The 25301-nt window shown below is 44.7% G+C and overlaps 2 protein-coding genes across 2 annotated transcripts; one reads left to right on the forward strand and one right to left on the reverse strand.

Annotated features, from left to right (window-relative positions):
- Nucleotides 1-27: 27 nt before the first annotated feature.
- CLEC4A (C-type lectin domain family 4 member A) lies at nucleotides 28-13253 on the forward strand. Its single transcript, XM_081021627.1, has 6 exons — nucleotides 28-525; nucleotides 3645-3761; nucleotides 4645-4740; nucleotides 7041-7192; nucleotides 7802-7923; nucleotides 10126-13253. Exons 1-6 carry the CDS (start codon nucleotides 456-458, stop codon nucleotides 10289-10291), a joined length of 723 nt encoding a protein of 240 aa, XP_080877753.1. The 5' UTR covers nucleotides 28-455; the 3' UTR covers nucleotides 10292-13253.
- Nucleotides 13254-13719: 466 nt separating this feature from the next.
- Nucleotides 13720-22584, reverse strand: TCAF2 (TRPM8 channel associated factor 2). The gene is made up of 8 exons (XM_081022175.1): nucleotides 22429-22584; nucleotides 21672-22323; nucleotides 19301-20298; nucleotides 18395-18489; nucleotides 17529-17742; nucleotides 16316-16555; nucleotides 14574-14908; nucleotides 13720-14182 (listed from the first exon to the last, which is right to left on the reverse strand). Exons 2-8 carry the CDS (start codon nucleotides 22286-22288, stop codon nucleotides 13931-13933), a joined length of 2751 nt encoding a protein of 916 aa, XP_080878301.1. The 5' UTR covers nucleotides 22289-22323; nucleotides 22429-22584; the 3' UTR covers nucleotides 13720-13930.
- Between the last annotated feature and the right edge of the window lie 2717 nt (nucleotides 22585-25301).

Here is a 25301-nt window from a genome sequence, read left to right on the forward strand (position 1 = left end):
AACATATCTCAACCAACCCATAACTGCACCATGATTTCAGATGGCCTAAGATAGTCTTGTCTTCCATTTCCTCGTTTTCTATTTCTGGTAAACTGACGTTATTTCCACTTTGCATTGACCAGAAATGTGGCACAATCTGAGGGAAGGGAGGGGTGAGCCCAGGGCAAGGCAGAGACAGTGGCCAATCGCTGAGAAGATTGCCTTTTAATTTGGGGGACTGGGCTGGTAGGACTTCCCCTTTCCATCTTGGAAGTTCCTTTTTCACTTCAGCTCTTGTGGAGCTTTCCAAATGAAGAAGTACTGAAAGAACAAAGACTTCCTAATATGACACCTCATGGGAGGGAGAGTTAGAAACCCCTTGCTTTAGTCGAGCTTTCATTTGTAACCTGTTCTCCAAACCAAATGCAAATCCCTTTCCACCAGTTTCACCTTAAGCTTTGAAAAGGACTCTTCAAATGACATCAGAGGTCACCTATGCTGAAGTGAGGTTCAAGAACAACGGGCCTTCATCTGCTGAACCCAAAGGTAAATGATCTGCCGGTGGGGTGCAAGGGCATGTGTGCTGGGGTGTCGGCAACCGAAACGAGCCTCTGGGCACTTCTTTCCCAGTTGTGTTGTTTTAGGACAACTTGGCTATAGAATACCTTTTCAGTTTTCTGATCTACTGTTCTGTTTAAATTCGGAGCAGGCGGAATTCAGACAAGTGTATACTTTTTTAGTATGGAAACCTAGCAGTGGGAAAACATTGCTGGCTCGGCAAGTCCCCGTGTGCTGCGCTAAACCGGCGCAGGGCGGGGACTCGCTTCCATGGCGCCAGAAACCGTGTCGACGCAGACGCTGGAAATCACGGGCGCACGCGCAGTCCAGCCCACGGAGGGATCTCGGCTGGAGTGAACCGGCCCAGGCGAGGTAAACCTTGCTGACCCTTGTGTAATCCCATTACTCTATTGGGATATGTGGGAATTTGCCAGTTGGAGGAAACAGTGCAGCCTGGATCAGAATAGTGCAGCTTCCTTTGTCAGAGATGAACAAACACACACAGAAACTTGAGGAAGGGAGGTGCATTTATATTTTTGCCACTTGGTTGCCATCCATTCCTTTCTGATAAATGTGAGATTAGAAAATGCTTAAGAAGTAAGATGGAGACCTTGAGGTGTGCCTCACTTTAATGGTCTCTGGTAGATTATTATTACTGGCTGGTGTCATTATTTCTTAAATTTACACCTCTGACTTAATGATCTCAGCAGAGCTTTCAAGACAACTTGCAAAATAAAAGTCCATAAACAAGCCCGATCAAAATTGGTTAGGATTGTATGCCATCTGCTCTTCACTGACCTCTGCTGGCCGATGGAAAGGGGGTGCTTCATCGTGGAAGAGACCCCAGGTTTGCCTGGGCAGGCAGTAAGCAGCCACCATCGGATCTTTCATACGCAGTAGAGAGCAGAAAGCTACAAAACTGGGTGCTTCAAAGCAGGATTCAAAGTATCTGCTAGATCCAAAGCCCTTTGGATCCCCTGAGGGGCCTGATCTTTGGGCCCCTCAGCTACATCATCCTGGAGCTAGAGTAGCAAAAAGTTCTAGCAAAATCCTCCCTCCCTGCCAGTTTTCTGCCCTGGCTGGTGAGAGCCATCGAGGGTCTGAGCTGCAGCACTCAATCTTTCAGACTGCCCCCCTGCCAGACCCCATGTAGAAGTGCCTTCCTCCACATCTAAAAACGCACCACAGAGGTTCTAGACGATGGACTAGGGGTTCTAGGCTAGTCCCCTAAATGTTTCCCTGGCACCTCCTTGCCAAAGCCCAGGAAGCTTCTGCCCAGGTTAGGGAGGGAAGCGCGATGCTCATGTGCACGATGCCCCCCCCCCCGCAAATCTCCCTCATAAGCCTCTGGCTCTAACTGTTCCCCTATGAAAAATTTCACCCCACCCCACTGATTCTCGAGTATCCAGGTCTTAACCAATCTCCTAAGAGCTCAAAGGAAATGGTCATGGCAGGCTTTCTGAAGGAGCGATTCTCCAAAGAGGACTCTGCCAAAGGGAAGACCCTGCCTGGTTGGTCTAATATTTGATAGTCATGGTACCTAGGCCCTTGGGGTGGCTGACTCAGATGGGGGCAGAAAACCTTTTCCCTGAGGAAAGGTTATCATGCTTAGGGCTTCTTCATTTGGGGAAAAGGCATGATAAGAGGTATATAAAGTGGATATGTCGAAAAAGTGGACATGAATAAGTTTTCCTCCATCTCTAACAATACCAGAACTCAAGGTCATCTTTAGGAAGCTGGCTGTAAGAGGTTTGGGGCAGACAAGAGTGTACTTCTTGTGCATGGCTGAAGTGTGGAAGTCACGAGCACTAGGTGGAGAAGTAAGACAAATTCACAACGGTAAAGGCCATGTTATCATATTCAAACTGGGAAAGTGACCTCCATTGAAAGATGTGACGGCCATGCTTGACATTGAGTACTGGAGACAGTCTGCCGCTGAATACTAGTCTGAGGAACACGAGGGGTGAGAGTGCTGTTGGCATCTGGCTGTCTGGCCTCTGGATGAGGTGGTCTCTTTCTTCCATCTCATGTTCGTATGCCATGGGCTGCTTGTCCATAAAAGTATGGCACTTAAAAACCTTTCCATCTGGAGACACGTAACCTTCAAGAAGATGGCACAAGGAGCCTTTTCCTTTTAGAGCATTCATCAAGCAGACTAGAGAAGGTGCAACTTAACTGGCAAGCATCAAGGAAAAAATGGCTTCAAAGGCAAAAACAGGAATGGTGCACATCTGTTCTGGACTAGCGGGTCTGAGAAATGAGCAAAAGGCTATTTTTGCCTAAAAAGCCCCACTTCCCCAATATTCCATACACGCAAATGTGCATGTCAGCTTTTTTGAACACCAGCATTACACAAATTTCTGGCTGCCAAGCAGAATCAACTTGCATGATGTGCTAATGCCCAGCAGAATTATAGTTAATGGGGAAATACACTCAGAAACTAATTTGCATAAGTGGCCTATAGAGAATTTGTAATCTTCCCCAAAAATCTGCAGGCAGTGGATTTTTCAAAAATGATTCATAGTCACAAGGCATTTGTGTAAATGAGAAGCGCAGAGCAGGCACATAAGAAGCTATTTTAGACAGTCATGTCATTGGCCTATCTAGTTCAGTAGCCAGTGTTGGGGCCCCCAGATGTTCTGAACCCCCTGTTCTCATCACCCCCAGCCGACTATCTTCCCCATGGCCCGAGGCTGGAGGCTGCAGCATAATGGGGAGGGTCCCTCTGCTCTAGACCATCTGTGCTGACTGGCAGTGATATTCCAGATTTCACAGCCCTAAATGGAAATGTCAGGGATCGAACCTGGGATTTTTGCCTGCAAAACATGTCCTCTACTACTAAGGCATGGTCCTCAGTCATTGCTACTGAATCATCATGTCCCCCAAGCAACAGAGAGTCTTGTCACACTTTACAGACGGCTGTTGGCATATGGTTTCAAGTGCACAGAACTAGCTTTCCCATAGGTCATTATTCTTCAGCCGTGTGACTGCGAGTGCAACAGTGATGCAACAGCATGATTAGACATTTTAAGGGTTAACTAGCTTGCCCTGAGTGCATTTGAGTAAGTACACTTTACCTTTGTAATGGTGACATTTTCACTTTTCAGGATCTTCAGGAAGCGAAAAACCACTTAGTATATTCCAGAAATGCAAGCCCTGGTTTCCGTGGGTGGTGTCAGGGTTTTTGATGTTGCTCTCCGTCATCCTTCTTGTTTTCATCATTGGTGAGTAAAAAGCAAACTGAACTTAAGAGAAAGGGGAAGATTCTGCTAAATGGTTGCGTAAAATTTCTGAGTAAAGCAGGGAGAAATAAAGCCTGCTAGAGATAAGTAGACTTAGTAGGTATTCTCTCCCTTTAGCAGAGAGTATGACAGAACCTAAAAGCTCTCCAGTTGACAAATGCCCTTCAAATTGATGAAGTTTGGATCGGACATGTTGTGATGAGGAGTGCACTAACATAATTAAACAGAATCCTCATTCATACTCACTCACTGTTTCCCATCCATTCAGGTAATCTCCTTTTTAAAAAAAATCTAGCACCAAAAGGTTTGATAGATCACTTGCTCTCTTGACCATCATGGCTGATTCAGATTATCCAAAGGGAAGTCACTGGTTTGGTGGAGGATACAGTGAATGCATCATTATGTGAGAGAGTGGTGCCTGCTAATCTTAAATAATCAGTACAGTGGTACCTCGGGTTAAGAACTTAATTCGTTTTGGAGGTCCGTTCTTAAGCTGAAACTGTTCTTAACCTGAGGTACCACTTTAGCTAATGGGGCCTCCTGCTGCTGCTACGCTGCCACCGCGTGATTTCTGTTCTCATCCTGAAGCAAAGCTCTTAACCCAAGGTACTATTTCTGGGTTAGCGGAGTCTGTAACCTGAAGCGTCTGTAACCCAAGGTACCACTGTAGTTTTTAGTGAACTAGGCAGTGGCAGCTGATCTGGCATTTTTGAAGATGTCCGTCCATTCAGGATTTACTGCAGAGGTGCCCAATTCCAGACTGTTCAGGGGTTCATCACAGTGTTAACACCTCCTTCTGCGGCCGAGCCTTTTTTCTTGGACTCTGCCGTATTATATGGTCCTGCTGTTCATTCCCTTTTCCCAGTTATCCTCAAAGGAAGTCCAAAGAAGGGATTTCTCAAAAGCCAGTTTCAGAAATCAACAGAATGGAATTGCCTCCTGAAGAGACCTGAAGGAGAAGGTGAGTCACTATGAATTAGAGGGTCTGATGGGCAACAAAGGAAGCCACCTTAGTATGTGACTAAAGGTTAGACGCTTTAAAATAAAAAGTAGAGAGCCACCCTTTAAAGGAGCCCCTTAAAAGCAGGAATTGATCCAGAAATGCAGTTGGAATAGTCTGCCAAAAAGTTTTTAAAATATATAAGTGGTTTCTTTTTAAAACAACAACAGCAGCAGCAGCAGCAGCAGCAGCAACATTTAAATGTGTCTCACATAAAAATTCCTGAATATATTTGCCTTGATCCACTCCAGAGGGGCTAATATGTCTGCAAGTTTTATTGACTTCTGCCAAAAGAAAAAAGTTGCATATTCTCCCATAATAAATGTGGTGGGGATAAAACAACACTTCCTTTTTTACTGTGTACTGTTGAGTACCCCCAGAAAAAAGCACTGGTTCCAGTGTTTTGAGAACCACATAACACAAGTGGGAGCTGCAAGGAAATGCTGCAATGTGGCATGGTCCTCTTCAGGATTCTTGGCAGCTGGCCATGCCCTTTCCTCAAATACTCTATTCCATCCACTTCCCAGTTTTCCACCCATTCTCCCAGACAGTCAGCCTTCCATGCCTGCTGAACTGTTTCTGATTCACTCTCGATCCCTGACTTAGTTTTTTCTGATCATTTTTTGCAGTTCTGCAAACCTGGAGGTTCCCTTAAGCCTCCTTGGGGAGCATTGCATTGGCTCTGCCACAGCATTCACAGTGCATTATGCGCCCCACTGCCTTGTCCTTCCCAGTCTCCCTCTTGGTAAGCAGCAACAATGTGCTGGTTCCAGCTGCACTTAGTTTGGAAAATAAAGCATTGCTGAGCTCTAGTCTGAGCTTGAATCCTTCACTATTCTTTGCTCCTGAATGCTGCTTGCTCCTCAAGCTTGCCTCCTAGTTCAGGCCGGAATTGTTGTTTGTTCATGACTGCTGGTTTGCCCTATCACTTCTGGGTCCCAGCTTCTAGCTCTCCTCAGACTGCTGCCCACAGTTCAGCCCTGGTAGCAGGAAATGGAGTTCCCTTGCTTGTGTGTCTGACCAGTAAAAAGCTCCTCCACAGTGTGTGTCTCATTTATCATTTCTTTTCATGATACACATTGCCTTAACTGCTACCGCATGCAGTTCAAGTTTTTTCCTTTAGTTTTTAAAGCCCTAAACAACTTGGGAACTGTTTACCCAAGGACTGTGTCATACCACTCTCCTCGGCTGGGTATTGCTAAGGGTACCACTTGCCCCAGGGATGTGCTTAATATGCATGTACTAGAAACCAGGTTTTTAGGATTGCAGCTCCAGCCCTCTGGAGTAAGTTAGCAACTGAAATTAGACAAGTGCCTAATTAGACCCTGTGTGACCCAGTAGTTTTATGGAATATTAATAGTACTATTGCTTTTAGTTTACTGAGTCTGTCATCTTTTTTGTTTTGTCTTATTGGGCACTGCTTTGGCCACTTTGGGTTGTGAAATATAATAAAAATAAAAATAAAAATACCCTGCCTATCTGACTGGGTTGCCCCAGCTACCCTGGGGTGAATTTGGGGTTCAAAAAGCCTGCCAGGTTAGGACTATATCCCCCCTGAAAACCCCATATGAAATCTGAATTATAGTGCCTATCTGAACATGTGAATTCCTGCTGGTGAGTCAACCCTTGAACAACTAAGAAATAAAAATGTAGACTTAACTCCAAGCTGCTTCCCTCACTTATGGGACTTGTCTGTTGCTGTGAACAATGACACATGAGCCCGGAAATCGCTGCTGCAACCTGTGCAATCTCCCAGGCTTCAAAAGGGGAACTCTAGAAGGCGGAATGTTGTCACGTAGCTTTCAGCTGAGGACAAGTGTCCACTATCTTAATAGCAGTAAATGATGTGGTGTAGTGGTTAGAGCCTAACCTACCTCACATGGTTGTCGTGGGGATTTGAGGATGGGGAGAACACTGTACGCCACCTTGAGCTCCTTTATGAAAAAAGAAGAACAAATGATGGTTCACCAAAGGGAAAGGTGAGTTGAGTGTGCACACTGTGAGCAGCACTCTTTGCACCCCTTTAAATTCTGCATGTCCACTTATTTTCTGACCCTTCCCTGTGCATATTTTTGAAACAAAAGAAAGGATGCACAATACTACAAATGGAACGTGCAACTTAAAAAGTGGGACAACTAAACGGATTGTGATGAATAGCAAAAGAAAGATCTGGGGAAAGGGCTGGGAGTGGGTGGGAGAGACCTGTTTCCAGTTGCAACAAGATTTCAGGTTGCTTCTTGTTGTCTCTGCTTTCCTTACAGAATCACAGCTGTCATGTTGCATGGGGGAACTAGAGCAATTTGGATCCAGCTGCTACTATTTCTCCAAAGATGAAAGGACCTGGAACAAGAGCAGGGCAGAATGCATGAAGAAGGGCTTTGACTTGGTGATTATAAATTCAGAAGCTGAGCAGGTGAGCTCAGTGGCATAGCATGGGGATGGCCTCAGGCGCAAATTTGTTAGGGGCGCAAAATGTCAACGCCCAGTGCTGCCTCACGGGGCACCGTTGAGAACAGCTTCTCCATGTGAACCAGGAAGTGACCTCTCCAGACAACAGAACAACTCTTCTTTTCTTATCACTTCAGCTATTATCTCCTGTGTGATGTGGATGCTTTTAGGAAGTTGAATGCGCATGCGCCGTCCATTTCCCTCCCTCTCCCACTCTGTGTGGTGCTGGGTGAGCTACTGTAGGTCAGCCTTCCCCAACCTGGTGCCCTCCAACATGACCATTGGGCAGGCATGATGGGAGCCGTCCAATGACAACAGAAGGGTTCCAGGTTGGGGAAGCTTGTGCTACATTTATCATGCCTGGAAGCAGCATGTTAGAAGAAGCATTTCTATCTCCCACCACTCAGCTATATTTGTGGTCTTTAGTTGCATTGGTGTTTACATGCTACGACAGGCAGCCTTGGGTTTGGGGTTTGTTTGACACAAAAGGATCCCCAAAGATCTCTGCTCCACAAAGACAGCTAACCTGTATAGACTGCTATTAACTGAAAGTTTGGTTCAAATTTTTGTGCAGGGATTCCTTACAAACCATACCCAGAACAGTCAAGTGGAAAATTTTTGTATCGGTCTCACAAATCAGAAGGGAGCAGATCAATGGCTTTGGGTGGATGACACTCCTCTTGACCCCATGCTAATGTGAGTAATACTTACATAGTAATAGTTATATTTAGCATTTATATTGTGCTTTTCAAATGTGCTTCATAGGCACATTGCAGATTGGGATGGCAGCTGAGGTTGAGCAAATATTGCTTTGGGTTGCAGAAGGCCAGGAGTGCCAGCTGGGCCCTGTGACCGTGGGTGCCCTGGGACATGGGTGTCATGCAGCGTTTACAGCCCTGGCACTGAAATTTGTGAGTGCCTGGCCCCTTCATGGGGAATTTTGTGGGTGCTCGGGCAACCAGGGTCCCAGGGGTTTGGCAGGGAATTTCAAACTCTCCATATTTCCTCTCACCAAACAGTCGTGGGACAGGGATAGCACTGTGACAGAACAAAATGGTCAAAGGCCTGGAAACGATGCCTTATGAGGAACGGCTAAGGGAGCTGGGCATGTTTAGCCTGGAGAAGAGGAGGTTAAGGGGTGATATGATAGCCATGTTCAAATATATAAAAGGATGTCACATAGAGGAGGGAGAAAGGTTGTTTCCTGCTGCTCCAGAGAAGCGGACACGGAGCAATGGATCCAAACTACAAGAAAGAAGATTCCACCTAAACATTAGGAAGAACTTCCTGACAGTAAGAGCTGTTCGACAGTGGAATTTGCTGCCAAGGAGTGTGGTGGAGTCTCCTTCTTTGGAGGTCTTTAAGCAGAGGCTTGACAACCATATGTCAGGAGTGCTCTGATGGTGTTTCCTGCTTGGCAGGGGGTTGGACTCGATGGCCCTTGTGGTCTCTTCCAACTCTATGATTCTATGATTCTATGAGAACCCTTGTTCTTCTTTATTTTGGTAGTTCACAGCATTCTGGAGTGAATACTTTTTACAAAGTTAGGTGCTAGGGTTTGCTTTCATGTGCAGGAGCTCCAATCAAATCCAATATTATGTGTGTCTTCACAAAAGGCCAAAATAGGAACATATTTTCATTTGTGGTGGGAGTGCCCTCGGTCTCAGATGTTCTGGTTCAATTTTTGTTGTTGTTGAAATAAGGAATATTCTTAGAGAACCTGTTCAAGACATACCTCAAATGGCACTATTACTGATATTTGAAGGTAGAAAAATTCAGAAATAAAACTATTTACTTTGTTTTACTAGTGGCAGCATGTGCTACTATGGAAGATATTAGAGGAATGGGACATTGGAAAATGGTGGGATAATGTTTGGAGAACAGCCATACAGGAAAAACTTACATGGCGTGTTAGATTATTGTCTGGTAGGATTAAGCCAGAAAGCTTTGGGGCAGTTTGGAGAGATCTTCTTGAATATACCAACAGGGCACAGCTGCCACACTCCTTGACAGCAGCTTCAGCATATATGCGGAGGATGTGGAAATGGTAGGATTTTTGTAGAGTTATATTGATAAACTTATGTGTCCCAGTTTCCCCATCTATTTAGCTCATTTCCTATGTTTATATTCCTTCTGTGACATACACTAGTCATCTATATTATTGACATCTACTGTCCATCCAAACATTATTCACCATTTCTCCCCAACTGTGCTTTATTGTTTTCTAAACTATGTGCAAAATTAATAGAGTATTTTTTAAAAGGCAAATAGAGATTTGGTGGGGTGAAGGGGATTGGTGCAATGTGTGGCAGAGCTATATACCTATTTTTCCTTGCCGCCGCCACCACCAACTTACCCATAAACAAGAAATCTACAATCCTGTCACAATATATAAGTAAAAATATAGAGAGAGGATTAAATAAAAAACATATTCACCAGCGCTGGTGTCCCTGGTAGCAATTAGAGAAGCAGCCTGAAGTCATTCAGACTCCAGTCAAGCTGGCTTCTCCAAATTCAGGCAGAGCCAGGTCTATAAGAATATCTTGAGGTAAGTATTTTCTTATTCCATGAGAAGCATATTTACATTGTTATTTTCCTTGGATATGTCCTGCTTGTTCAGCATGATCTTTCTTTGGGGTGCTAAGTCCAAAACATCATTTTTTGTGCTTCTATTATCCGTTTGTTGTTGTTCTCCATCTTGGCGTCTGAAAACTAAACTCTCAAAATAGCTCCATTTCTGCCCTTCTTGACTTGTTCATTGGAGACCTCTTTGATTTCCTGAGAACCCAAAGTTTAATGAGCCTTGGGTATGGCTTGTGCTATTTGGACCAATGTACAGGGCTTGTCTATTAAATCCTAGCTTTGCATCCTTCTTTCATTAATTGTCTTCTCTTTCAGGTTCTGGAGAAGCAAGGAACCTAGTAATGTTGATGAAAACTGTGTTGTCATGCATAGAGGTAAAGGAAAAGGCAACAAGATGAAGAATAACTGGAATGATGTCCAGTGTTTAGTGGATGAGCATCATTATGTTTGTGAAACAAATGCAGTATCTTTTCCCATTTAAAGGATGATCTAGAGCCAAAAGAACACTTCAAACTATTAATCATGGGCCCCCTGACTGGACAGACTGAATTCATTCTGAGCATGGGCTCCACATGAGAAAGGTGTGCATTCTCATTCCATAACTGTGCTCCAAAAGAAATGTAATGTATAGAAATTTTCAAATGATAGGGAGAATCCAAAGTTCAGTAGAAAGTGATTAATATGTAGCCGTAGCATGTAGCTCCAGCCCTAACCACGTCTTCTCAGAAGTAAATTCCATTGAATTCAATGAGATTTACCCCTAGGTAAGTGGGATTAGGATTACAGAGCAGGAGTCATTCCTGCAGCAGAATTAATTCTCAAAGTGTTCTCTCTGGCACCATGCCAGGTATCAAGGTGTATGTGTTGAGATATTTCAGCAGGAGCAGCAAGATTTTCAGCAAGGTTTAAAAGTCTACTTTTGTATATAGTGTTACACACCACCCCAATCTCCGAGTGGTGTGAGTTTCTGGGCACTTACCTAGGGTTCGTGTTTCCTTTGGAAATGAGGCACAGCAGAGACTGTGGTGTCTTTAGGATCTATGGTTTATTTACACATATATACAACCTGAGCCTGCAGTGGAGGGGCTCCCAGCTTTACACTCCAAGAGGGTCTTGCTTCTCCCATAGATGCAGCCCTGGTTTCAAACAGACACAGCCATCCTGCCTGTTGCCCTGAAACTTACATTGCTCTCCCACCCACACAACTCCTGACTCCCAGGCAGCCGCCTAGCTTGCTTCTCCGTTGCATCGCTGCTAACCGACTGGAAAACCTTTCCTCCTTCAATCCTGAAACACTACCACTTCTGCCTTTTTCTTCGCTAACTAACACAGAGCTCAGGGAGAAGGGCCCCTCTGCCATCTTTGCTTCTGGCTCATCAGCCTGCCTTTGTTCCCTACTGATGGCCCCCCTTCTCCCAGGCAATTTCTTGTACAAGGAAAAACTGATTTGGCCTGTATTTTGGCACTGCTAAGCTCAATACCTGGCAGCCCATCTTAATGCTCCAAGCATTGATTAAACTCCAACACCCACTAGACCCAGGAATTCAGGGGAGTCAAGGTGCCCACAAACTCATAACAATATTGAAAGATATAAAGATATTGATCCTATGATGGAGGGACTCACAGCATTAGCACCCCAAGAGGGTCTTGCTTCTCCCAGAGCCGCAGCCTTGGATTCCAGCAGAAATCAGGCCTGGCTCTGCCCTGCCTGCAGCCTGCCATCTTCTGTGTTCTAGCTCACCTAACTCCACTCTCAACTCTGAGCTTCGTCTTCTAACTACTGGTGAATGAATGAATGAAACTTTATTTGCATTAGCCATTGGCCATAGCAGTAAAAAAGCATTACGATGTACACAAAACACAATAAAAGTCAATTATAATAAAACACAGTTTAGGGTCCTGAATCATCAGTCAAACAGTGGATCTTATTCTGATTGCCCCAGCTAAAAACCTTGCAACCTTTGCTATCGTCTGCTCCTCTTGATCTGCCAGGAGAAAAGACACTGTGGCAGGGGCTGGACAACCCAGAATGGACAATAAGAGAGGGGTGAGTTGAGGGAGTTGGCCGTCCATCTGCTATCTAACACAAAGGCCATGACCTCAGCAGGAAGCTGGCTTGGCCATGCCAGAAACTGAATCTTTGCTGGAGTGCGTGATGCTTTACAACTGACTGGCCTTCAGGATATTTGGAAGTAGTGTTGTAAAAGAGTGGCCAATCATTTGTCCTCAGGATGGAGAATTTGCAAATATAAGTTTTAGTGCACAGTTGTAATCAACAACTGTAGTAGTAAATCAACATCAACAAGACGAACAAAGCCTTTTAAAGGAAGATTAGCTGCCAGAATTTGCTGTTCCTTACTTGGTAAGGATGAGAAAGATCCTGCCTCAGAGGTTTTTGGGTCACTTTTGCATCCACCTTAGAGACCTGGGAGACTGTGTGTGGGGGGGGTGTGTGTGTGTGTGTGGTGTGTGTGTGTGTTGCCATTTGATATATTTTTGTAATCTTCAAACTGTCCAGGCAGGGAGGAGAGGGGTGTTGCAAAGCAAGACTTTGCAGCCAGGAAGACAGAAGCAGCCATATAGTTATAAACTGGATAATTTGCTTTAATAGCACCAGCCCAGACTATTTGCAGCAGAAGCAAGGAGGAAAGGGGAAGGAGAAACAAAACTCACAACTTGGGAAGGCCACTTGCAGTTCCTTTTTAGTAAGGTTTTAGCGAGTATGAAAGGTTGCTGCTTATTCCAAGAAGGGGAGCAAAGGAAGTGATGCAGTTCTATAACTGACAGCTCCAACTTGCAGTGGAGAAATGACTTTACAGTGACTAACTGGGCTCTTTCTCTTTGTGAGAGAAAGCCCAGTTGAGAAAGTGGCGGGCAGGGTGCCTCTTCTTGAAAGTTCATAGTGATCATATGCCTTGCCATGAAGTCTGTCAGATGCTGGAACTTTTAGTACACACGATGGTCAAGTGCTACAGATTTTACACTTGTTGCAACTGGAATCCATATTTTCACTGTCATTAAGCAATAGCTTTAATACAGCAAAGTTCGAAGCAAAAGAATCTGCAAAGTGGTGCTCTGACCGAAGAAATTCTGCAGCAGAGAAGTTGGAGACAGAGCAGTTGTTGGAGAAGACAAAGCTAAGAAGGTGCAGAAGGCAGGTCCAAAGGTGGAAGTAAAAGGAAGAGAGGAAGCAGGCAGCATATTGGTCAGAGAAATTGTCAATATATTTAATATTATTGGTTAGAGTACTCATTCTCAAACTTTTTCCTCTGGGCCACACTTTCAGAATTTTTTTTTGCTCTCAGCACACCAAATTCTTTATTGCTAAGAAACACGTGGGGAAACACAACTAGGACTGTCCTCAACATCACTTGATGCCCTTGTTTTCCTTTTGAAAATATTTCTACGTGAATTATGCAAATAAATATTTTTATATTATACTACATTGATTTTCCTTGAAACTTCCTGCCACACCCTTTGAAAACCACTGGGATCGAACAATCCACCCACAGGTACCGGTAAATGCTTCTGAAGCCTGTTGATTTTAAAGACACAGTTAAACCTCTCCCACTGAAATAAATGAACCTGAAATAAAAATACTGAAATCAGCTGATTGGATTGTCCTTTCATTCTGCTAAGCCATAAAAAGACTATTGCCACCCACAATACAGTTTGAGAGTATTGTGCTATTTATGTTAATATTTTGTCTTGGATAATAAAGCCAAGGCAGGAGGTGGAATTGTAAGGTGTTTGCTCCAGAAAGCAAGAGCTGCTTTAAGATTCATGCATGAAAATATGGACCAGATTGTTCCCTGATATGTTAGCTAGCTGCCAGATTATGAGTTTATGTAGACACAATGCAGAAAACAGTATAAAGAACACCCATAAAAGGAGATGGAGACAGCCAGGTGACTTCATAATCATTTCCACTTTTATTATGTATCATAGCTATACTATAGGACCTGTAACAGGAAAGAGGCACTAATCATAAAAAAGCATTAGGCAAATCATCAAACCCAAATCAGCAGCAAGCAATTTTAAGCGGAATTCATCTTGAAGTTGATTCAATTTAACTGTGTCATTCAGATTCTTTCATTCAGATCCAAGCACGTCTGATTCCTCATGGAGACACATACTGCTTCATTGGATTCTCTGCCCATGGGGGGAAGGTTCTGGCCAGCTTCTGAGAAACCTCTTTCTTAATAGGCCACTTCCAGGCTTGAAAGAAGGGGGCTAGATCTCTCTTCACTTGCTGGGAGAACTTTTCTGCCCACAGATTCATCTTGGACTCGTTGTCTTCTGGGATTTGGGTCATTTTTTGGTACTCGGCAAAAATGCGCATGTAGGGCTCCCATCCAAATGCCTCCTGCAACTGAAAATCAGGAAAAAGAATAATTGTATTCAGTCCCTTTCTTAAGTACTTCATAATGGCTTCTGTGTACAAAGTAAGGAAGAGGTACCCATAAGTTATGCTCAGAATGCCCTTTTTGTCTAATATTTTGTTGCATGCTACCCCAAGTGTTGCAAGATTCCAGGGTTCCAGGCACTTACCCAAGGTTCATGTTTCCTCAGAATGAGGGCAAACGGAGACTGTGCTGTTTTTATGATATAGGGTTCATTTACACATATATACAACCTTAGCCTACAATGGTGGCAGTCATAGCATTAACAGCCCAAGAGGTTCTTGCTTCTCCCATAGCCACAGCCTTCGATTCCCACAGAAACCAGGCATGGAATGTTAATATACTTTTATTGCATTTTACCTGCAAATATGGTTCCAGTGCAGTAAACAGCTCAAAGTCCTTTAGCTGGCCATTTTTAATGTAATTTTCAATCCTTTTCTTTCTGAGCTCCGGCAGAAGTTCCTCATGGGCCCTTTCTCTTGGGGTGTTCAGGACAGTCTCATTTACATAGACAGACCATAGATTGCAGGTGGCTTCAGTGGTGTGAGGTGGAAAATCCCATCCGGCCTGCTGCTGGTTGTGCCCTAGCTCATGAATGGGGCCCCATAGGCCATTGGCATGTATGGACTGCACATCTATCATCTCCTGCACTGACACCAAGTGAAGCATGATTGGGTAGCCAGCATGCATCCAACCTAAGGAGCAGTGAGTGAGGAGAAAGACACACAAAATAGACCCTTAGGAGCTGAATGCCAAGGAACCAGCTGTAGATAAAACATAGTCTAAGCATGCAGTTGAGGGCCATCCTTTGGAAACCATGGCAACACAAATGGCTTTCTGGGTAGGTGATGTTGTCTGTTGGGAAACATGAGGAAACTACTCAGATCGATGTGCTTAAATGTTGTTGGGGCAAAGCAGGCATTGGCTAAGGCACCAAGCCAGCCATGTTTAGGATTTGTGCATAAGCCTGTGTGCATTGCCTTTTGAAAGTAGGACAGAAGACTGAATCCTCTTCTATCTTCCATCATGGTTCCTAGCCTCCTGCCTACCAAAGCACTTGACCCAATCCAAACTTGCTTAGTTTTAGTAAGGTAGTTGTATCATATGGCCTCAGGCTATGCCCCATTATAACGGAACACGTTGACAACTAAAGAAAATCAGAAGAGACCTAGTCCAGCAGCTTGTTCTCACAGTGGCCAACTAGATGCTTGTGGGAAACCAGCTTTTGTGAAAAGAGGTGTTCATATAGCAAACAGGCTTCCTTAGGGCAAAGGTCCATGTGGTCTGAGGGAGAATGACATGAAAGACCTTTGGGCTAGGATGACCTAAGGCAGTGGTGTGGAGTTGCCTGGCCTGTGGGACAATCTTGGCCAGCCAGTTTGGCCCACAAGACCATTAAAAAAAACAACTCATCTGTCAATCAGCTGATGTCACTGAGATGGACAGTATGAGGTCAGTTGATGGTTTCAGTTATTCAAGGTTTTCCTCCCTCTTGCTGAAATGGAGGAGTATGCCCCTGGTTTTGGCAGCAGTTTCAATGCAAATCCTTTGTCATTGGGAAGGTGACTGGACTGATACTCCTGCTTAGGAGTATCTCCCTCCGCTCCATTTCCCCCTCCAACTTTGGGACTTCAAAGCATCAAAATAGTGGACATCTTTGTGACAGCTGGTGTTTTGACAGGTGGCTCCACTCACCCACCAAAACTGGCCAATCTTACTAAGGATCTGACTTGTAGATCCAAATAAGTCCCGTACCCTTGACCTAAGGGAAGCTATAACTGTACTCTCACAGGGCGATACATGTAGATTGCTCACTGCCAAGCCCTAGGATGTGAAACGGGTGGCACAGATCCAAGGGAGTCTGGTAGAATGCCAAATGCCTCTTATGCATGCCTGGCTCTTCAGACTACAACTCCCAGAAATCTTCAGGGTGTAAGTCAGGAGAGTGAAATGGCTAAATAACTAGCTAGCTTAAGTTTCCAGCACATCAGTGCCCTCTGGACTGCTTTTCTAGGATGAGTTGCACTTGTCTAAAAACTGCTGCATTGTGCAAAATGCCACTTTCAGCCACATATGTATGAATTTTTAAATATTGTACTTGCCAACTGATATTTGAACATCTGCCACAATTCTCTCTGGTCTGGGAAAAACAGCAGGGACGGATGCTAACTTGGCCACTGCCTTCATCATGTTGTCCCAGATGGTGAGAAGAACCCCAGGATTGTCCATAGTCCGCACATTGTCTGCTGGCACTGTCAAAATAACGTTTGTGGTTTCTAGCTCAGCCCAGGGAGCAGGAAAGTGGCGGATAGTGTTCTGCCAGGCAGATGTGCTGGTTTCACCTAGTGAAATATTTTAAAGGGAGATGTTTATTTTGAAAAAACACATTGCGTACTTTTCCATTATGCAGATAACACCAAGTAATTAGGCAAGTTCATTTAAAAGAAAAAAATAACCAGTCTCTAAAAAAGAAATTACAGATAACACTCATTAACAGTATTTGCATCCATTCATGGAAAGAAGGGGATTCACAAGTCCTGGAGTGCCTCAGCTGATTCCACCATCCTTTCAAAGTACAGGCCAGGTGGCACTTCAGGCTGAAGGCAGCAATGGATGTCAGGTTCATTGCAATGATAGGAGGAGCTGCAAAGTGTTCATAAGTGGCTGCAAAAAGACAAGCAGTTCTTAGAAACACCAACAGAATTTAGACATGGCAGCTGGTCCTTTGGAGATCCGTTATGGTTACAGGAGTTGCACAAAGTTTGCTCAGATATTACAACAAAGGTGAAAACAATCACACATGATCAGGTGTGGCACATGAGAACGTGGCTTGGTGGTGGAACAGAAGAACCAACCCACACTCCAGGCCTGCCCCACACACTGTTTGTTAAGGATTAATGTGTGGGGTGGGGTGGGGGACAGGCTGAAATGGTGCAATAGTGAGGCTATGGCACTCTGAACATATTCAAAAGTACTTTTTAAAAATTGTATCATATTACTTTATCTCTCTCCCTCTAAGAAGAATGGCCAAAGAGGTAGGAAAGTCTAGAGGGGGCAGTATCTGCAAGATTTGTTTTTCTATGAGCAGCACCAGGCCAGAAACTGGCAGCATCGGACTGTGTGACCTGCTGTGCTCTGCAGAGCTCCCAGAATGCAGTGGGGCTCCTACCAGCTTGCCAATTCCCTTACGTTTGAATTCAGATCCATTTCCTATAGTTCAAAGAACATTTCCAGGGCATCCCTATGCAAGTCTACTCAGAAATAAGTGCCACTGAGACTTCTGCACAACCCGTAGGTGTGTACTTTCCTTCTTACCATGTTTGTAATAAGGTGCCTGGACCGCTCCTTTGATGGTAACAGAGATCAGGCCCACCGATGACTTCTCTGGCACAACGATGTATAAGAGGCCACCCCACAGGCTGGAGACTTCCACGCTCTGAGCCTTAACTTCAAACCTCCTTGTTACTACAGGAGCACGTTTCAGCTCCTCAGCATCACTTAAGTCATCCGAATGACAACCAATCTGCACCTAGAGAAAGGAAGTTTGATGCTTCAAATCAGACTTTGCTATGAAAGACAATGGGCCATTAAACACTCTTTGGTCTGCTGTGTCCCTTTGACATGACTCCCATCTTGAAACTGATTTGTTGATACTAAGTTAGAAAGATCCAAAGATAGAAAGAACCCATTTCCGTGCAGTACATTGATTGTCTACTCAGCAGCGAGTTTAATTCGGATTTATTCCCAGGTAAGCCTTATTTCCAGGTCTTACAGATCAGGGTCAGTCCTCTCAATCAGGAGTGCCAATATTTTTTTGGGGGGGGGGGATCAGAGAAGGCCCCGCCCCACATAATCGATCACATGATGTGGAGCATGCACACCATTTGTATGGCAATGCCTATCAACTTGGGGGAAGCCTGGCACCCTTAAATATTTTATGGGGGGGGGGCGAAGACCTCTCAGCCCCTAGGAGTTGGCTCCTATGCTCTCAATGTTTGTGTTCAACAAACAGAAAGTGGAAGAATGCAAGGTATAGCATGCTAGAGGTACCTATTGTATCTTGTGACACAATAATTTCACAAGAAATTCCAGCCCCCAAAGTAGATCTGAACCATATACTAAAAACAGTACAGAGTCTGTTGTTTGCAATTCAGCTGAAGTTATTGCAAGTTGGTTAGCACCTGTAATTTAGCACCGATGGCATTGTAGGGAAATAGCAAGCTGGCTGTTTTCACTGGGGGGACATAGAGGCCCGTGCTTCTCCATGCTTCATTTCCTGCAAAGAGGTCAAAGCAGTTGAAACACAGAGTATAAAGCAGTCAAAAGTTGTTCAGTACAAATAAAAAGTTTAGTTAGTTTGCCTTTTCAAAAATACTTTCCCACTGAGTCCAAGACTTCAAACTTGGTATAGGTTAACTAGAGATTTTACTATATAATCCTTGGAATGTCTTGTAAGCAACAGGAGGATGCCAATTTCTTTGGCTCTGATTCCACCATTTCTCCAAAACGGCGTATGTGCTGCTCCTGCACGGCCCCAACGTTGTTCAGAAGTAATTCTCTCTGGGTTTGGTGGGGCTTATCCCCAGAACAAAGCTTCAGGAAGCTGGACTTTATTAGAATTCAGTTAGTTACCATCTTTCCCAGAGAACATATCTGCATATTTACATATTCTAAATAGCCCATGGTTTGTTGTAAAGAGAGGTCCTGAGTATACAAACAAAACATCCCTGTTAGACGGCAGCATGAAGCTCCAGTTACGTCATTCCCGGAAGTCCCACAATCAGGAGCCAAATGAGAAATGGTTTTCAGAACACCGTTCACCTTGCATCCCCTATTTGAATCCAAAAGTTTGTTGTGTTAACCTTTCAGCTCAGCAGTAATTAGTAATTATTCACACATATTGCAGGTGAGGAATGAACTGAGTTTTGCCTTGCTCAGGGTCACTATGACTTTATGGCTGAGACAATATTTCAACAAGGCCCTTCCCAGCTTATGGCAAATTCTCAGGAAGTCAGATACTGTATTCAGATAGCTAAAGCCAGCAGATCAAACAACGAGCTGAGTGAAAAATCGAAAATACTTCTTACCATTATTCTTTCCATTTATTCTGATAGTTTGAGGAGGGGAAATAGGGTAAGTTGCTCCAAGCTGTTGATTCAGGCTGGGCGCCAGCTTCTGGAATTCTGGGGAAACGTTGTAGAGCTCTGAAGACAGCTTGATAAAAAATGCCTCCTCTGAACTGGATTTGATGGGGTTGCTTGCACTGATCTCAGGAATTCCCCTGGACTTCATCAGCTCCATCAGATCTTCATGCACAGAGAATATAGTAGGGGATTCAGCAGCTGGGATCTTTATCAGTGTAACCAAATCTTGTCCTAGCTTCTTAAGCCATGAGGAATATGGTGACTTCAGAGCCTGGCGGTTCTCAATGTGTTGCCGGAATTGGAAGAAGGCTTTCCGGAAGTGATAGGCCAAAGCAACTTCTCTGGCTGGTCTAGCTGGGAAGATTTCATCAGATGAGCTGATGTCATTTCCAAGGATCCCAATTCCAAATTTCTCCAGTATTTTGTTTCCTGGAAACTCAGTAATAATACTGGAACCAGTATTTTCATCAGCACTTGACCAGGCTTGTCCGCCAATCAGGAGTCCACCTCCTTCAGAGACAAACTCTTGGATTTTTTCCACCTCTGTGTCATAGTAGGCTGTGCAGCAGTACACACTGAGGCCATCTTTAAGGTCTGTTAGCTCACATGTGATCTTCGCTTGATCTAGCATGGAGTAAAGGTCCTGGAGATAATCTCCAACACCCACCTTTCCTCCCTTCCCAGAACTAAGCCACCGGATTGCATTGAGGACGAAAGGTTTCATGGATGGTGTGCTAAACAGGTTTTCATGAGCACTTACGATAACCCGTCCCCTCCCATAACGAGCAGCTGCAAGAAACGACTGGTTGGCATCATCTATGGCAACTGGAAATGCCAAGGTTCCATGGATTAGCAGCTCAGATGGAACACCATCCTGAATCTTGAATTCTTTCACTCCACTAAGTAGAGCTGTTAAATCACTTTGGATATCTAATCCATGCCTGGAAGAAAAGCAATATCAATTCTTATCATGAGGAGTAACACTATATGGCAAAACAGCATCTTATTGTCCTTTCTGAAGGATCTCAAGAGATTCTTACAATTTCTCGTACAGTATATACTTTCAAATACAACAAATTGCAGTTTTGTCACTAGGATTTATATGTAATTTACTGCTGGAATTCATTGCTTTACATTTTCCCTAGCAAATTCCTTAGACTTCTACAGTGGCAGTTCCAGAAGAGCCAGACCTTTTCCACTGAGAGATGCGTCCGCCCCACTGGCATGATTTGCTCTTTTTGCTGTGTGGCCAGCAAGATGCAAGAGGAAACCTGGCTTCAGTGATTATCAAAATCATTCTTTTGGGCTCATCCTGACCACCAGTACCTTACATGGGCTGGCAGGTGAGCTGGCCTGGCTAATTTGTATGTAACTTGTCTTTTATTCCCATGTCTCCCAAGGTAGGTTTTGGGAGGGGGAAAAACCTCTGGGAACTTTTCTGGGAACCTCAAAGGTGGGGTTTGTGAGAGAGAGTTTTGCATCCCTGGCAATCTTTTCTCACACAGCACTGCCAGATCCCTTGGCTTCTCTGTTACATCCACGAAGAGAACATTAAGGCTCTGCAACAGCAGCAACTGAGATGGGAGGAAGCCCACCTTTTGTGGAGGACCCTGCGCAGCATCTGACTGCTTCTCCTGTTGTATGCAGGGGAGCCCCATAATTCAACTACATCCAATAAAGAGAAATTAAAACCCTGCAGGGGGGAAACAGAAGGAAGGAAAGGCAACCTGGATTTTGTCCCTGGGACATTTTGTACCCACCCCTTTAAGCTAAAGGCTTAAATCTATAATTTGTGGGCACCCCTACTCCCCCCAGGCCATTTTAAGCCCTGAAATTGGTTCACATTAGCCAATATTTTTTGACAACCCCTCCCCTGGGAGAACTCACTTGCACGGCAGATAAAGAGGCACCTTGGTGTCTACAAGTATAGAATAATATAATCCCAACTCCCTGCAATATGTGAATCACAACTATTATGAGCAATTTAATCCTCAGTGCCTAGCAAACAAGTCACAGTAAGTGAGACTTTGATGGACACCTAACACCACCTCTTAGGGCCAGCAGGAGAAAGCTCTGCTGGATGAAATGGGAGGCTGCCCTGTGTGCCAGGGAAGTCTTGCTTTTTTCATTGCCTCCACCACTACCACAAAGCAGACTTCAATTCTTACCTGTGTTTGGTCACAAGTTTTGCATATGTATGTATGTATGTATGTATACGTGTGCGCGCGCACACACACACACACATGGATGGAATGTTGGGAATTGGCTTGCAGGGTTTGTTAAAATGAAAAATGCAGATAAGAGGTTTACTCACTGGGTGATAAGTGGAATCCTCGGCATTTGTGCGGACACAGGGAAGATCCCATTGCCTCCCACGTTGCCAGTGAAGTACACACCAGCCACACTTGCCACCCGGTTGCCAGGAAACCCAAGCAGCACGTTCTTCATGCCATGTTGACTTGCCCAGTGCCAGGCCTGCCCTGCGATGAGCAGGCCCCCACCACTCTTCACAAACTGCACAAGGTCATCTGCGTGCACCTCCTCATAGGCATCTGTGCAGTAGACTCCCAGGGAAGACCCCAGCGCTGCCCCTGCCTGCACTTTCACACCATCGCGGAGGAGCATTTGAGAGAGGGAATCCAAGCTTGCATGGACACCCACCTGCGATGCCCCGGAGGGCTTGAGCCACTGCAAAACATTTCTAATGAATGGCAAGAACTGGGGAGTTTTCAGGGCATCTTCATGGGAGACAACTACCATGCGCCCCTTCCCGTACTGGGATGCAGCAATTAGCACTTCCCCATTTGCATTCACAAGGACAGGGAAAGCTTTATCTCCTGTAAGCAGAAGCTCACAAGGCTGGAACCCCCCACTAAAGTCAAAAGAAGGAACGCCCTTAACTAGAGCTGCATAAGAATTTTTGAAATCCATGTCAGATGTTTGGAATGGCTCGTTGAATGCTGGAGCTAAAAGAAAGATAGAGAGAGAATGCAACACATCTAATTAGCACCTGCAACTCCCCGTTACATCCATACTTCCCCATAAAAAAATTAATGAGTACAAAATCTTACCAAACTTGAGTTCCTCTCTAGAACTGCCGGTGCACAGTGACAAAGTTTGGGTGCCTTTATACCCAACAGCTAGCTTTTTTTTTTTTTTGGGTGGGGGGAACACAATGGGTGTGGGAGTAGCTTTAGGCCAATCAGAAGCCCATGCTAAATACCTGTCAGTAAGTTAGTAACAGCACTATAATCCCCTTTAAGCTTTTCCTTGTTTCTGTACCTAGAAATGGTTAAATATAAAAAAGCAGTGGTTTATTGTATTAACATGTCCAGAATTGAGGAAGGAAAATTAAACCCCTTTTGAAATTAAATCCCACCTGTCTTACCTACTAAAGCTGCAACCCTAACAACACCTACTAGGGAGTCAGACCTGTTGACTATAATGGGACTTACTTCTGTGTAAACACACCTAGGATTCCTCAGTCAGTACATCTGTGTGAAACTCAGCTGACCATTCATGTCTGGCCAATTCCTTCTGTCAAAAATTTACAGAAGAAAGTATCTGTGCTGGTCTAGGGGCCTGTGTGTCTTACTTTCGAGAAGACTGTCTTTTATTTGTAGGAGCCCTCTGTTTGAAAGGCGCTCTGGGGATGGCTCAGTTTAAAGTAAAACTCTGGCCCAGAGGTCTCACCCTGATGAAGCAGATGTGAGTACAGAAGATCCCTGCCTCCCCAGTTCCCACTAGGACTCTCCAGGGTCTTTCCAACAAAGTCTCAAGCTGCATCTGTGCACAACTTGCTCTGCCTGTTTGCTTCCTCCGCATGTTCTAGGACAGGGGTCAGCAAGGTTTACCTCGCCTGGGCCAGTTCACTCTAGTGGAGATCCCTCCATGGGCTGGATCAGCGCAAGAGAGAGATCGCACGGCTGCAATTTCTGGTGTCTGCATCTGCGCAGACACGATTTCCAGTGTCTGCGTCTGCGCAGACGTGATTTTCAGCATCTGAGCATGCACAGACACAATTTCCGGCACCGCGGAAGCGAGTGCCCACGTGCAAGGACTCATTGAGCGTGCGCTGGTTTAGCGCAGCGCGCAAGAACTCACTGAGTGGGCGGCTAGGTTTGGGGGCAGCTCGTAGGCCGGTTAAACAACTCCCATGGGCTGTTGTGGGTTGCCTACCCCTGTTCTAGGAGACCAGGGGCAAGGGCAGTTGGTTGCAGCAAGAGGGGAAGACTCCCTGGCTTCAGCAGCCTGCCTCTCTGTCTCCCAGGCCTACTCATCTCCAGCCCCGCTTCTGTCTCAGAGTCTGAACTGTGCTCTGCCACAGCCTCTTCCTGTTCACTAAAGCCTGTCACCTCTTCTGCTTCTGACATCTCCTGCTCGCAGTCTGCTCCTTCTACTTCTGGCCTCTCATCACTATCCTACCACCAGTTCCCGGGCACTGAGCTTTCTTCCCCTGGGGTTTTCCTCCCACCGCTCAGCTACATCTAGCCAATCCATGCCACCTTGGGACCTAAATTCATAACAGTCCTGTTCTTAAGAAAAATTCACCCAAATGAAGCAAGAAACTTGGGGGAAAAATAATAAGGTTAAGCAGAAGTGGTAGTATTGATTTTCTTATGACTTGATTAATGTTTTTTGGTTATAATGGTAATATGAATTTATGAAACTTGTTTTCAGCAAGACTTTTTCAGTAAGGTCTCGTGCGGTATTTTTGTTGGCAAAGTGGTAAAATGTGGACCAGACAATGATTCTGTTAGGTGGATCTGTAGCCGACTGATGGGCTGTGCCCAAACAGGGGCCATCAATGGTTCCTTGTCAACCTGGATAGAAGTGACAAGCAAGGGTGCTGCAAGGTTCTCTCTTGAGTCCAGTGTGGTTTAACTCCTTTATAAATCACTTGGGTGGAGAGGATACTCATCAGATTTGGAGATGACACCAAACTGGGTGGTGTAACTAACAGCTTAGAAAACAAAAAGAGAATTCAAGATAGCCTTGCCTGGATAGAGAGCAGGGCCAAAACTAACAAACTGAAACGGAACAGAGATCCAAAGTAAAAAACAACCCAGAAATACAAATACAGGATTGATGACACCTGGCTTGACAGCAGTACGTGTCTGTTTGCCCCATCAAATAGGAAAAGTGGCAGGTGAGGGGTTGCAGTCAGTGCCGGAGCTAGCTGCTCCAGCACCTGGAGCGGCACACATGCTGGGCAGGGCTAGCCGCCCGCAGGCAGTGGCGTAGCAAGGTCAGGTGGTACCTGGTATATATATATATATATATATATATATATATATATATAAAATTGCCTGCAAAAATGGTTTGACTTTATGTCATATTTTCTTACAAAGGAATGTGGATTCTGGGCCTCTGATAACAAGTAGGCAACTGTGGACGGATACTTAAATCTACAGGATGGATTGTGTTTGGGCTTGTGTTATTTTATTTATATTTATTGTTTATTTATTTAATAAAATTTATTTTTAAAAACTTGCAAAGTGGTTTACCAAAACACACACACACACACACACACACACACACACACACAAAATACCACCACAGCAGTAAAATCAAGAAAAATTAACAGTTCCTACTTTAAAATATTAAAAGAGATTAAAATTACTTCAACTTCCTAAGCATCTGGGTACGCTTGCCTAAACAAGAATGCTTTCAGCAGGTGCCTGAAAAGAGTCTAGCAAAGGCACGGGCTTTATTATAATAGGCTGGGGGTTGCAAAGTGCAGGTGCTGCCACACTAAGCAATGCAGTACAGATATTATGTGGAACCTGTAGTAGTGCTTGAAACTACGGAAGGAGAGGTTTTATTTATTGTGACTTCACTACGCTCTGTATTATCTGAAAAAGAAAACATTTATTCAAAAAGCAGGACTGCACAGCAGCAACCTACTCGCCTGCGAGTCTCATCATGATCAGTGGGACTTATT

This window comes from Podarcis pityusensis, assembly GCF_964106645.2.
Source record: "Podarcis pityusensis genome assembly, chromosome: 9".
Lineage (NCBI taxonomy): Eukaryota > Metazoa > Chordata > Lepidosauria > Squamata > Lacertidae > Podarcis > Podarcis pityusensis.